This window comes from Lonchura striata, chromosome 6 (assembly GCF_046129695.1).
Source record: "Lonchura striata isolate bLonStr1 chromosome 6, bLonStr1.mat, whole genome shotgun sequence".
NCBI classification, from domain to species: Eukaryota; Metazoa; Chordata; class Aves; order Passeriformes; family Estrildidae; genus Lonchura; species Lonchura striata.
The window spans coordinates 36,233,778-36,246,094 of NC_134608.1; the positions used below are offsets into that span (position 1 = coordinate 36,233,778).

Here is a 12,317-nt window from a genome sequence, read left to right on the forward strand (position 1 = left end):
AGCTTGGAATCATGAGCAATGAATAAACAATGCAGTTCATAGAGATTTTCAAACAGCAAAAGACTTGGAGGCCTGAGACATCTCTCTCACACATACCAATCCCAAGACCCATGTTTAACAGAGGGGGACAGAGGAATAACACTTACTCAACTACCACAGTACATAAAAGTAGATAAAGTCTGCTATTTCTTTACATGTGAGAGGACAACAGCATCAAAGTCACAAGGAATATATATATGAAAATATACAAGAAGGAGAACAACAAGCTCCAATCTGCTATTGCTTTAATTTTATTTTGATAAAGCATTTAACATCTGCTATGCATAATATTCAACAAATATTTTCTACAAAATTTACAACAAGTTATCACTCTTGTCAGCAGTAAACCACATTGCTGTATCCAAGTTCTTGTGGTTATACACGAACACATAGAACAGCTGATAGCACAGTCTATAAAACAGCAATAAGTCTTCCTTGCAAAATAATCCTTCCTTTGTTTACTACAATTGGATTATAAAGAACAAAGGAGATAGGGCACAGCAGAGACTAGTTAACAAAGTAAAAACCAATAGTGACTTACTTAATATAATTTCTAAAATGATCTGAAAGTAATTTAATTTTCCACACAGCTTTCCTTTTAAATAGAAATGGATTTAAAATACTCACATCATGATACACCCATCACTTGAGCTACTTTCTCTGCTATGGTCAGCATACTGCTTAGGTCAGCCTCCCACACCAAGCCATTTTCTGGAAATTCTGGGTGAGAAACTTTCCCTAAAATTCCCTCCCAGGCATGGGTTTGCTCACCTGAGCTCTTAGGACCTCAAACTTAACTCCTCTTTCCCATTCTATCTTCAAGCCTCATTAACTGCTTCATTCCAGGAAGGCAATTAGAGGAATATGTCGTGCAGAGCAGCAGTAATGAGGAAAACAAATGTAGCAGCTCAGACTGTGATAGTAAACACCTGCACAGCTGGAAGTGTGGTTCAGCTTTGTCAGCTGGGACTGCCCAGACATTTCTTACTGCTTTCATTTGCCAGAGTGTGGAGGACACGGTCAAGAACTCCTGAGGGGACTGTGGAATACATAACTGGCCAGGAGGCTTCAGGTTACAGCTCAGAAATAATGCAAAGCAGAAAAAAGGCAAAGGACAGCTTTTGGATTGATTAATCTGTTCAGCAACTCTTTCTGGTGACATGCCTGTGAGGGTCATAGAGGATGGGAAAGTTCATTTGTGAGTCAGTAAAGAAACCAGGAAATATTCTCTCGAATATCTCTCCTTTTCTGGGCCAGAGAAGCAGGAGAAAAGTGGAGATGATATTTTTAACAGCAGAATATATTTTATGTTTTGCTCAGTCCCGTACAAGTAACTCCCAAACTTCAGGGTACTATCCCTGAAGCAAAGTATTTTAAAGTTTCAAAAAGCCTTAGAAGGCCATTTGGATGTCCCAGTGTCAAGTACTTAACTAACAACATTATAACTTCACAAATGAACCAAACAAATTTGCCATGAATGACTTTACCCAGGTCTCAATTCATGAAGAAATGTAATGTCTTCTAGTCACTGGTGCATGCTAAGAAAAGAATCCTATAGGAATGCATGAGGCTCTTTGTTTTGGTATAGAGCATTGTTTTTTTAAAGTTCTTCTTTCCTATCTCTGACCTATGCAGCAGTTCTCAAACTACACTGTGAAAAGGGACTGAATCCTGGGTACATACAAATGTGCTGAGTCCAGCTGGATGGAGGCCACAAGATGTAGTGGATCAGGGAGGGAAAGGCACAAGGCAGCTGTGCTCCATCCTGGTCCCAACACAATACTACTCTGATCATGCTGGTCACTCCCCTCCCAGAGGGGCTCCACACACAAACAGACTTCTCTCTCTCTTCCTATATAACACAGGGCTGAGATTCTCAGTAAGAGCAATCAGCAGCCCCAAGTAGGTACTAGAATTGTGATGGGTTATCACAGCAAAGGGACAAACATGTTTGAACCTAGCAGAACATGAAAACTAGCATTTGTTTCTGCTGGCTTACACAAAAAAGTAAAAGGACATGTCCAACACTGCAGGGGTTCCTGTAGCATACAAACACCCAACACAGTATCAAGTGAGCTACCCAAGCACAAGGAGAGCCCTGGACACAGTACTGAAATACCTGAATACTTTCTCAGCCAGCCACACCATTTCCAAATCTGGAGGGTAAGGTTTCCTATCACAGCATCACAGTGCAGTGCACTGTTGGCATCCTCCACAGAGCAATCAAAAAAGAAAGAGGAACAACCTTCCCCTTCCACATAGTTACGTGCTAGCATTCAAAGTGTTTCCATCAACAGCTTCTGACTGACAGCCAAAAATAACATTACACTTTCCTTACAAAAGTCTGACATCCAAGAGACCAAGCATTAAGATGTCCGGAAATAAACCATAAAGAGATTTCATCAGTTCCCAGCTCCTGTTTAATACCTGATTATTACCTCTGGTTATAGAAAATTCAATGTACCCGTTCAGGCTTCCATATTTCATTCTAATGGGGAAACATATTTACACAGAGCAAGTATCCATGTAACCACAAAGCAAGAAATCTTTTTTAGTATGTAGAATAGTAAATGTGTAATAAAGACTTTAAAATGCTACTCCAAGAAAAATATTTGACTGAATTTACAACCAATACTATATTTCAGTAATTAAAAAATAATTTACTCTGTTACAGAATGACTGATAGCATTATGAAGAACACTGGCTACAGGCTGTTTAAACTTCAGGCAATGGAAAAATTGCATTTTGTGTGACCATGCTTGCTTTATATCTGAGATAGATTATTTGTCCATAGTTGTCTATCAAAGAACGCACTGTGATGCATACAGATGCAGAACAAAAAGACTGCTCTTTGTCTTGTGCTATATAACAAGAATTTTGACAGCTCCCACTTTAACATTTTTTTAACGTCTGAATTTTCAGTAATTTTTCAGATGCAAAACCAGTGTTCATCTGCCATTGTAAATTAAATGAAGAGCAGCAATGAGGAAGTTTGCATGGTAGTCTAGAAAAAAACAACTGATCCATGAGTTCTAGCCTTTTCCTGGAGCTTTCCAATTTCTGGTACTCTTAAAAGCCAGGTTTAGTATTTTTGGCTAGAACTGAGAGTGTACAAATTACAATACTTCAATCCAGTTGAACTGAATTTTTTTTTGCTGCAGGAAGTCTCCCCTTTAAAAACACCTAAAAGATAATAGAAGCTGAGGCAATGGGTACCCTGTTAGGGCAATTGCTGAGGGTGTGTATAGAGATGGCAAGAGGTTTGTGTGAAGACAGTGTGAAAATAGCATAAGAAGGTGGAAGAGAGCAGACCTTTAAGCCCACTGAGAATTTTTTTCCATGTCTATCAAGGTTACTCAAAGCCTTCATGTATTTGGTATTTGCCTCTAAGTCATTACATTTGAACAATTTAGTTCAAGGTTAGAAAGCAAGTTCTCATGTCAAAGCCTTCACAGAGAATATACAACCACTTCCTCTTCCCATTTATGAAATATAAAAATCCATCTTAAAATGCTTTTGCTGACCTCAGCTGAGGCAGCACAGTAGAAGGAGCAATTGGCCTATTGCCTTTGGGTCAAACACCATGAGAATGGTTTCTGCCTCCCTTCCCAACCCATCCCATCTGTTACACCATCATGAGGTGATGGAATTCATTAACAGTTTCTCTTTCCATTAGCCCCTGAGTTTCCACTCTCACCTTCATACAAATATTTCTGTTTCAGCCTCAGATTAATTCCTCCCATGTACAGGAAGCTGCCCACCTCTCTAATCCTGCCCTCATCTCCAAACTACATTGACCAAATAGCTGGCCCACCCTGACTACACCAAAGGTTTTCCTGTTTATCACACCTTATCGGACAGTTACAGGTGCTGTTTACTTCTATAATGACATATTCACTATTATTTGCTATTTAAAGTGACCCACACCAGAAAAACCTTAAGACAGATGTAGTGCAACATTTCTCACCAAGCAGGATCTAGTGAGAGGGAAGGTAATGATAAAAATCAACTAATATATCCACGACTAAAGCAACACCAAGCAATAAAAGGTTAAACTCAGCTTACTTCAATGCTGCAACCCTTCTTAAAATAGGCCAGTATCTATTAAAATCTGTTCCATTCACTGCGGTACAACAAATCAGAGCTATATAACCCAAGTATGATTTTAAACAAAATTATGGACAGAGTATTTTTAAAATCAGTCAACTCTGACTTAAAGGAAAAATGTGTTGAAAACCTGTAAATTAGTTTGCACATTTCCCTTTTCTATTAATACTTGCAGGTTTGTTTTGGTTGGGATTTTAAATTTTATTCAAAACTCTCTGGTGTCTTTTTTGAAAAGAAAATAAAAAATGCATAGCCAAATAAGAACAAAAGACTCCAAAATATGCTAGTGTACTGCCGGCTCAATAACTAGGCTAGTTTTCTGGCTGGGCAACTCTTCAAGAATCATTTTCTCTACTGCATGAAAGAGTTATTTATCACAAAACTCCATGCAGTCAGAAGACAACGTGAGGGACTCATGCCAAAAAGAAAGGCAGCATCAAATCAAATACTGGCCCTCAGAGCTTGTACCATTTTCCAAATCATTCCTGTTTGGAGCGCTATAGCATTTCTTTAACACGGGGACTAAATTACCAGCTGCTGACATTGGGGCTGCACGCTTTTTCTTTTCCGCTCCAAATTTCCAAAGCCTGCAAGGTTTTAAGCACGTGTTACATACAAATAACACCAGAGCATTGTGCTACGGCATCTTCTTGTTTGTGGGAGTTGTTTCCCAGCCGTAACATGTAGCTTTTGGGATTTCCATTGGAGCCAAGCAAGCCGGGGAGGGAGCGGAGCTGAGCGACAATGGGAATATCCGGCTCTGCCTCCCGCTGGAAAAAACAGCAACAACAGAAGGGGAAGGGAAGACTCCTGGCTGTGTGACAGTTGTCCTGTTTCGGGGAGCTCGGGAAGAGGGAAGCCAGCCTAACAGCTCCACTGGGTGACTTTTCTAAGCAAACTTTCGGAGCTGTTTAGCTGGGCGGCGAGAGGCTGCCGCCCCTCCCGCCGCGGGTCCCTCAGCCCGGCTCAGCCGCCGCACAGGCGCTCCCGCCCGGCGGACGGACCCGCGCCCCGATCGCCCCCGCGCCCCGCAGCCGCCCGCGCCCGCCGCACCTTTTGCTCAGAGGCCGGACCCGCACGGCCACCTTGACGTTGGCCATGGCTCGGCTCACGCCCAGCAGCTGCGGCCGCCGCGCCCGGCCCCGCGTCCCGGCCGGGACGGGGAGGAGCGGCAGGAGCGGAGCCCGGCCCGCCCCGCGGGGGAGGGCAGGGCGGCAGAGAGCCCGGCCCCGGCAGCCCCGCGGAGGGAGCGCACGGAAACTTCCCGGGCAGAGAGCCGGCGTTTCGGGGAAAGCCTGCCCAGAGCAGCCGTGCGCAGCCTCTGCAGCATCCAAACCGCGCTGTTCCGCCAGACAGCTGCCCCGGAGAGCGGCACCCCGGGGAAACAGACGGCGATCCCGCGCTCCTCCTCAAATTCCTTTCCAAGCGTTCAATGCCAGCCCGATTAAGAGTGATGCTCCTAAAGCATCACTAGGGCCGAGCACTGTAAGCCCTCCACATTAATTTGACAGGAATTTAGGGAAGGCAAGTATCCCTTCCTTATTAGTGCTACAGGAAAGGTCTCAAGTGTTTTAGATTCCTTTGGAAACATCCAATCTTCATGTGGGTTGTACTTAGGATCTAAAAGGAAATTTTGAAACTTCCAAAGAACTTTAATTGAAATCAATATGTAGCTGTTGCATTGATTAAAGTTTTGTACTTAGAGCAATACAAAAATTACGGAAAGTTTGTTAAAAATTTCTTTTAGAATACTGTCACTGTAAGCTACTGGTGTTACAGGAAGATGCAAGAATGAGTAGCATTGGCATAAAGAAGATGCCAGGCTCAATAGGCAAGTCTTGTTTGATTTTGGCAATTCCATTTGCCAATGCAAATGCAAATTTTTAAATAGACTTCTGGTTTTGCATTTCAAAAGATGATAAACTGAACTATATCTGAATATCATATATGAGAGTTTTAGAGTTCTATGTTGTTTTTATAAACAACCTCTGTTTAAATTTATTTTAACTGGTTTTTTGTACTTTAAGTATAGTTCTTTTCATGAGACAGTTTGCCTTAAACTCCAGAAATGTTTTACCTAAATGAAGAATGTACCACATTTCAGAAGTTTTACCAAGTGAAGAATTGGATCCATCCTTGGAAACCAATACTCCATTCACCAAAGACATGCTAAAATGAATACCTACAAATTGTTAACCACTGTATGCTTCAATAGATTTATACCTTTAAATGACACTAAATAATTAATTGACACATCACTGACAAATGGCAATCAGCTAAACTCTACCAACTCCACAGTCAACTCTTCAAAAGTAGATACAGTAAAAGAAAATATGCTCAACTCTTTGGGATATGGCAAAACCATGTATTTCAGAGTTACAATGAACAAACTGACTACAATGTTTTCATTGTGCTCTAAAATGATTAAATTAAACAGCTTTAATGTGCCTAATCTAAATCATCACTGTAAGACATTGAGAGTGAGACACTAAGCCTAGAACAGATGTAGAGGACGTTGATTCACAAAAGACATAGAATCAATTAGGTTAGAAAATACTCAGGTCATCGAGTCCAACCTGTGATCACCTATTGTTCTGTTTTCTCCCATGTCACAGAATGTGCATTTTCATTAAAAAGGTCAGGTTCTCTGCAGTTGTGTGGAAGACCTTCATTTCCACATCTGAAACAACAGTAACCTAGGACTTAGGACTCAAATCCTGTAATGATGTATAGCAAGTGTTGACACAAATACCCCATTAATGCTTGTGGGACTCAAACACCAGTTTATATTCTTAGATTATACCTAGTGACATTTTGCTTAAACCTAATTAAAATTGTTTCTATCCTTTTAACTTTTCTCAGCAGCAGCAAAGGAACACCAGCTATAGCTTACACAGTATGCTAGAGAATTGTTAAATTGGATGTCTTGCATTCACACTCTGCAGAATGTAAAAGATTAAAATGAGATTCTTACAGAAGTTCAAATATAAAATAGACCAAATACAAGTAGGTCATAACAGAGTGTGCTCAACAAAGAGCCAAAGATTTGTTCCTTAATTCTGCTTTAAGTTTATACGCAATAATCAGATAAACTTGTGAACTTGGTGGTACTGAGCCACCCAGTGGTTACTTTGAGAAAGCAGAATGCTCGTTTCAGCAACAGAAATCAACAAGAGGATGTTCACATAACAAATAATACAAAGGTAGAAAGGAATACATCTGCATCACTTCAGTCTTCTCAGCATCCTGAATACAAAACTGGGCACTCTCCAAAGACAACCAGCTATCCTGGATTACAGATGTCCTGCCAGTAACATTCTACCAACCCGTGTCTTCATGAGGGTTACAAACTGGGACAATCAATGGTTATGATAAACTGCCAATCTTACTTATGGAACAGGAGTTTTATTCTAAGTGGGACACTGAAAATCAGGCAAACAACAAAAAAGAGGATCCAAAGAATATATTTATCACTACCATTGAAGCATGGTTTGCAAATTAGTAGACTTGCCATATATCAGCAAGTACATTTCCTGCTTTCCCACAAGACCACATCAGTCATAAAAAAATGTAATTTAAAACTAATTAAATTTCTTGATTGGAACTCCTATAGAAGCATAAGCTTGGACCAAAGACTTTGCTCTGTAATTTTAATTACTAGATTTTTAAACAAAATTAAAAGCAAGAAACCGAGCTTTTGAAATCTAGTGCTTTTATTAAAGTTTTATGGCAACATACAAAATACAATGTTTTATCAAGATGCTTACAAAAATGAATAAAGATACTATAGTAAATGCAAAAAAAAAAAAAAAGAAACTATCTTCCATTGAGGATACCAGCTCCAAGGGACTTCTATCCAACTATTTCAGAAAAGAACTCTTTAACAGGTTTCTCAGTACCCTGTCTTATTAGGAGCTATTGCTCATTGACCTTTTTTTAGTAAATAGTTGGAGAACTGTTACTTAATAACAGAACTATAACTACCTACAAAGTCTCTGTTGAATTAAGAGACCTATGTTGCAGTTTTCACAGAAGACCCTAAGAATATAGCTCTTTGAGTAGTCATCCTATTTGAAGAGAAGGATTGGTTAGGTTAAAGATAAGCCGAAGTCCAAGTCAGCAGTATTGCATACATTGCTAGAATACACTTCCTTTTGCAGTTCTTCCCATTTCAGTATTTGCTCTGTCAGCTCCTCCAATTCTATCATGAGCACCTCTGTTTTAGACAAAGTGGTATCCTGAAACATAAAAGGGTTGGATTTAGTCTCTATACATCCTGTCAGTCTATCAAGACATAGAAGTAACTTAAGCAACCAAACAGCACTGCATTTTTCATGCTGGAGAAGACAACTGGCTCAATTCTTTTACTACTCACCATATTGCTCATCATATGTGGTATCTGAGGGATGCTTCTCACAGCCTGCAAATGGCTTTCAAGCTTCTCAATGAAAGTTACTGCCTCATTCAACAACTCTACTATACACCTGTAACCAAAAATGAGCTCAAAAGTTGTGCTAAACAACAAGAACTTAATACTTATAAGTTCTTTTTCATTGCCCTGCTTTTCTTAGTCCCTTTTTACAGCTTTATGCAAGTTCCTAAACATCTAATTAATTTTTATGCAATTTCACTTCTTGTGTGACTCTTAGCAACAAGCAGGGCAGGAATTACAGAAGTGAATTCCTTCAGTACCTGGGCTAGATTTTTAGACTGTAAGAAGAAGGACTATGCATGTCTGGGAATCAGTCACATTCAGTTCCAAGCAAACAACAGTGGAATGAAGACACCCAGTGCTAAAGTAACAACTCCTGCTTGGGAGAAGCATAACAAATCCAGAATGTAGCACATTTATTTAAAATAATACATCACAACTTATTCTGTAGACTTCTAAAGACCATACCAATAACCTAAGTAAATACTCATAAAATATGTATCATTACCTTTCTATGAATTTATCAATGAGAAAACTACCAGCTTTTAGCTGAGGTTTTGCTACGATTTTTTATGTCTCTTCTTATCAGTGGAAAATTACTGAAAACATGATTTTTACTGTCTGTTAGTTCAAATTAATTTGGCCTCCTGTAAACAAGAAAAAATATTTTCTGTGTACCTACTTGTGATAAGTTGCCTCAATAGGCAGACTTTCTTGACTTCTGTGTCTGATCAGCCTCTTTCTGAGATCCCTCTTCTCTTTCAGTATGGCTTCCAGGTGTCTGTTCATATCTTGCAACATCTTGCACTTTTCCCCTATAAAATAAAATTGCAAAGTTGAACCTATTGTCCTGCTAAAATGAGGAAAATTTCTCCTGAAGACAGAAAGGAAAATACTGACCTATTGCTCACATTAATCTGAATGACTTTTGTTGGAGCATATATGATTTAATATCACCATACACTCAAAGTCACAACACCTACTTTTTAGAGATAGATATGATTGTTTTACATTATCTATAGTTTTAAGTAAATTCTCTGTGAGATGAAGTCAACTACACCATAGCACTGAAGTCTCACAACAGATTTCACTGATCTAGCACAACAGTAGCAAGCTAGAATGTTTTTAAGCACACACAAATCATAGTGGACAGAGTGTGCAAAAATAAAGAAATCTATGCACGTACTACCCAGTTGTTAAACTAAAAATGTAGCAAATTTGGGGGAATAGAGATGCAACAGAAATACACTGAGTTTCTGGAAAAGAAGCAGAGTAGCACATGCAGGTCAGTGGTTACTGATGATCTCAGAACTGATGATGCACTGACCCTGGGGAGCTGACCACACCTCCCACACTTTTGGAGAATAAATTACACACAGACCTATGAGAGAGCAGAGTGCAAGCTCAAATAGTATGGAAACATGCTTTTGGTGTTTATAAAACACCTACCAACTCTAACAAGTTATTCAGGGATAACTGCTGCAATAACTTCTAGAACTGTCATGTATTCAGATGAAACATTAATCTGCTGCTAATTTAAGACTCTTGTTTTTTCTATGGTACAACTCCACTTACCTAAGTAAAAATGGTGAGTAATGTCTGCTGTCTCATTCTCCAACTGCATAATTTCAGTTTTCAGTTTTATCTATAACAGCAATAACATCAAATGAAAATGCATGTTCAACATACTTATCCAGAAACTGCTGACTCTCCTGGGGTGGAGGAGGAAGTAAAAAAGGAGAAAGTAGCAGCATAGGGAGAGCTAGTGTGTGAAAGAGAGTGAGCACTTAGCACAAGAACATGTTGCCCTGCCCTCTGGAGAATTTCTACTACTAGGTGGGGCTTTTTTGGTCAATAAGAAAAAGACTGTTTAAAAAGACCAATCTAAATAATTTGGAGATTTGTGCTGGAAAAGACAGATCCTGCAATTCATTCCTAAACCACAGAACTTACGATAGAATGGTTTGTGTTGAAAGGGCCCTAAAAAATCATCTAGTTACAAGCCCCTGCCAATGGGCAGGGATATCATCCACTAGACCAAGTTGCTCAGAGCCCCTCTAACCTGGCCCTGAACACCTTCAGGGATGGGGCATCCACAGCTTCTCTAGGCAATCTGTCCCAGTGTCCCACCACCCTCATAGTAAAGAATTTTTTCCTAAAATTGAATCTAATCTAATCTAATCTCTTTTATTTTAGTTTAAACCCCTTCCCCCTTGTCCTAGCATTTTCTGCTTGTGGAAAAAGTCACTCTCCCTCTTTTCTTAAACCCCCTTTAAGTACCAGATGGCTGCTGAACAATCCCTACTCTCTGAGTCTGTTTTTGTAGGAGAGGTGTTCCAGCCTTTGGATCATCCTCACGGCTCTCCTCTGGAACTGCTCTAACAGGTTCACTTCTTTCCTGTCCTGAGGATCCCAGACCTGGCCACAGCACTCCAGGTGGGGTCTCACAAGGGCAGAAGAGGAGAATCCTCTCCCTGGCCCTGTTGCTTTTGGTGCAGCCCAGAATGTGGTCGGCTTTCTGGGCTGTGACTGCACATTGCTGGGTCAGGTCCAACTTTTCATCCACAAGAAACCTCAAGTCCTTCTCCACAGTGTTGCTCCCAATGAGTTCATCTCCCAGACTGTACTCATGTCTGGGATTGCCCTGACCCAGGTGCAGGACCCCACATTAAGTCTTGTTGAGCCTCATTAAGTTCTTGTGAGCCTATTTCTCAAGCTTGTCCAGTCCCTGTGGATGGCATCCCATCCTTCTGCTGTGTCTGGTGCTCTTCTCCTGCCAATTCCCTAATCACTGAATAGTCTACTCTTCAAACCCATGTCTCTCCCACTTACATCTCTTATAAAGCAGTTTCATAGTCTATATAGTGTCTAAACCAACATTATAAAATACAGGGCAACAGCTGATTAAAGCAGTACAAAATGTCTGAGGTCACTGCCTGCTAACCAACAAAACTGCCTATAGAGACACGTTTTTGTATACTGAAGTCAACTACAAATTCTTCTTTATTGTTCAGTTTCTTGAAAAAATTTCAGGTAAATTTTCACTTTAGTCAAGGGTGCAGCCTACTGAATCCTTCTATTTACACCTTAAATTTTTGTTTCATAGTTTTGTTTTCTTTATGACAACCCAGTCCACTGGGGAAATAAATGGCAACTGTTAAACAGCTGAACTGTCAACAGACTCCTCAAAACACGAAACAACGTGGCATGTGGTAGTCTGGTATTTCATCGGGGCCCTGTATTACCTCCGGGTATTGAAGTGTTGAGCGTACACTGACAATAGTAAACGCTGTACCTCGTTGATTTCAGCTTCCATGTTGACCATTTCTTCCATCTCTGAGACTTTTGCAAAGCACGGCGTTCTTCTGCAAGTCAAATCCAAGGTCTCCTTTGAAAGTAAGACAACAGGACAAATGCAATCAGAAGCAAGAACGTGCCGGGCAAATGCTCCGTAGTGGCTTGCAGCAGTTCCAAGCTGTCGCTGTGCCCCGAGGTACCTGGCTCACGGCGCCCGCCGCCACGCACCGCTCCAGCAGCGCGGCCACCGCCGAGCGCTCCCCGGGCTGCCGCGGCCCGGGCGCGCCGCCGCCCGCCTCCCCATCGCTCTCCACGCTGAGGCGCGAGCCGCACTCCAGCTCCAGCTCGGAATCGGAGTCGAGCTCGGAGCTGTCCGCCCCGCAGGGCTCGGGCCGGGGTGTGGGCTCCGGGGAGCGCTCGGAGGCCGCCATGGCGGGCGTGG

At 41.1% G+C, this 12,317-nt stretch overlaps 2 protein-coding genes across 3 annotated transcripts in view; both read right to left on the reverse strand.

Moving 5' to 3' along the window:
* STARD9 (StAR related lipid transfer domain containing 9) overlaps positions 1–5,307 on the reverse strand; it is a 95,766-nt gene extending 90,459 nt beyond the window's left edge. For both annotated transcript variants that reach the window (XM_021533517.3, XM_021533516.3), the window contains exon 1: positions 5,200–5,307. In XM_021533517.3, coding sequence (XP_021389192.2) covers positions 5,200–5,246 — 47 coding nt within the window. In that variant the 5' untranslated portion in view covers positions 5,247–5,307. The remainder of the gene's footprint in view (positions 1–5,199) is intronic.
* A 2,534-nt stretch (positions 5,308–7,841) lies between these two features.
* Positions 7,842–12,306, reverse strand: HAUS2 (HAUS augmin like complex subunit 2). The gene is made up of 6 exons (XM_021533614.2): positions 12,076–12,306; positions 11,874–11,966; positions 10,154–10,223; positions 9,261–9,393; positions 8,522–8,630; positions 7,842–8,384 (listed from the first exon to the last, which is right to left on the reverse strand). The coding sequence occupies exons 1-6, from the start codon at positions 12,304–12,306 to the stop codon at positions 8,235–8,237; spliced, it is 786 nt and encodes a 261-aa protein (XP_021389289.1). The 3' UTR covers positions 7,842–8,234.
* Between the last annotated feature and the right edge of the window lie 11 nt (positions 12,307–12,317).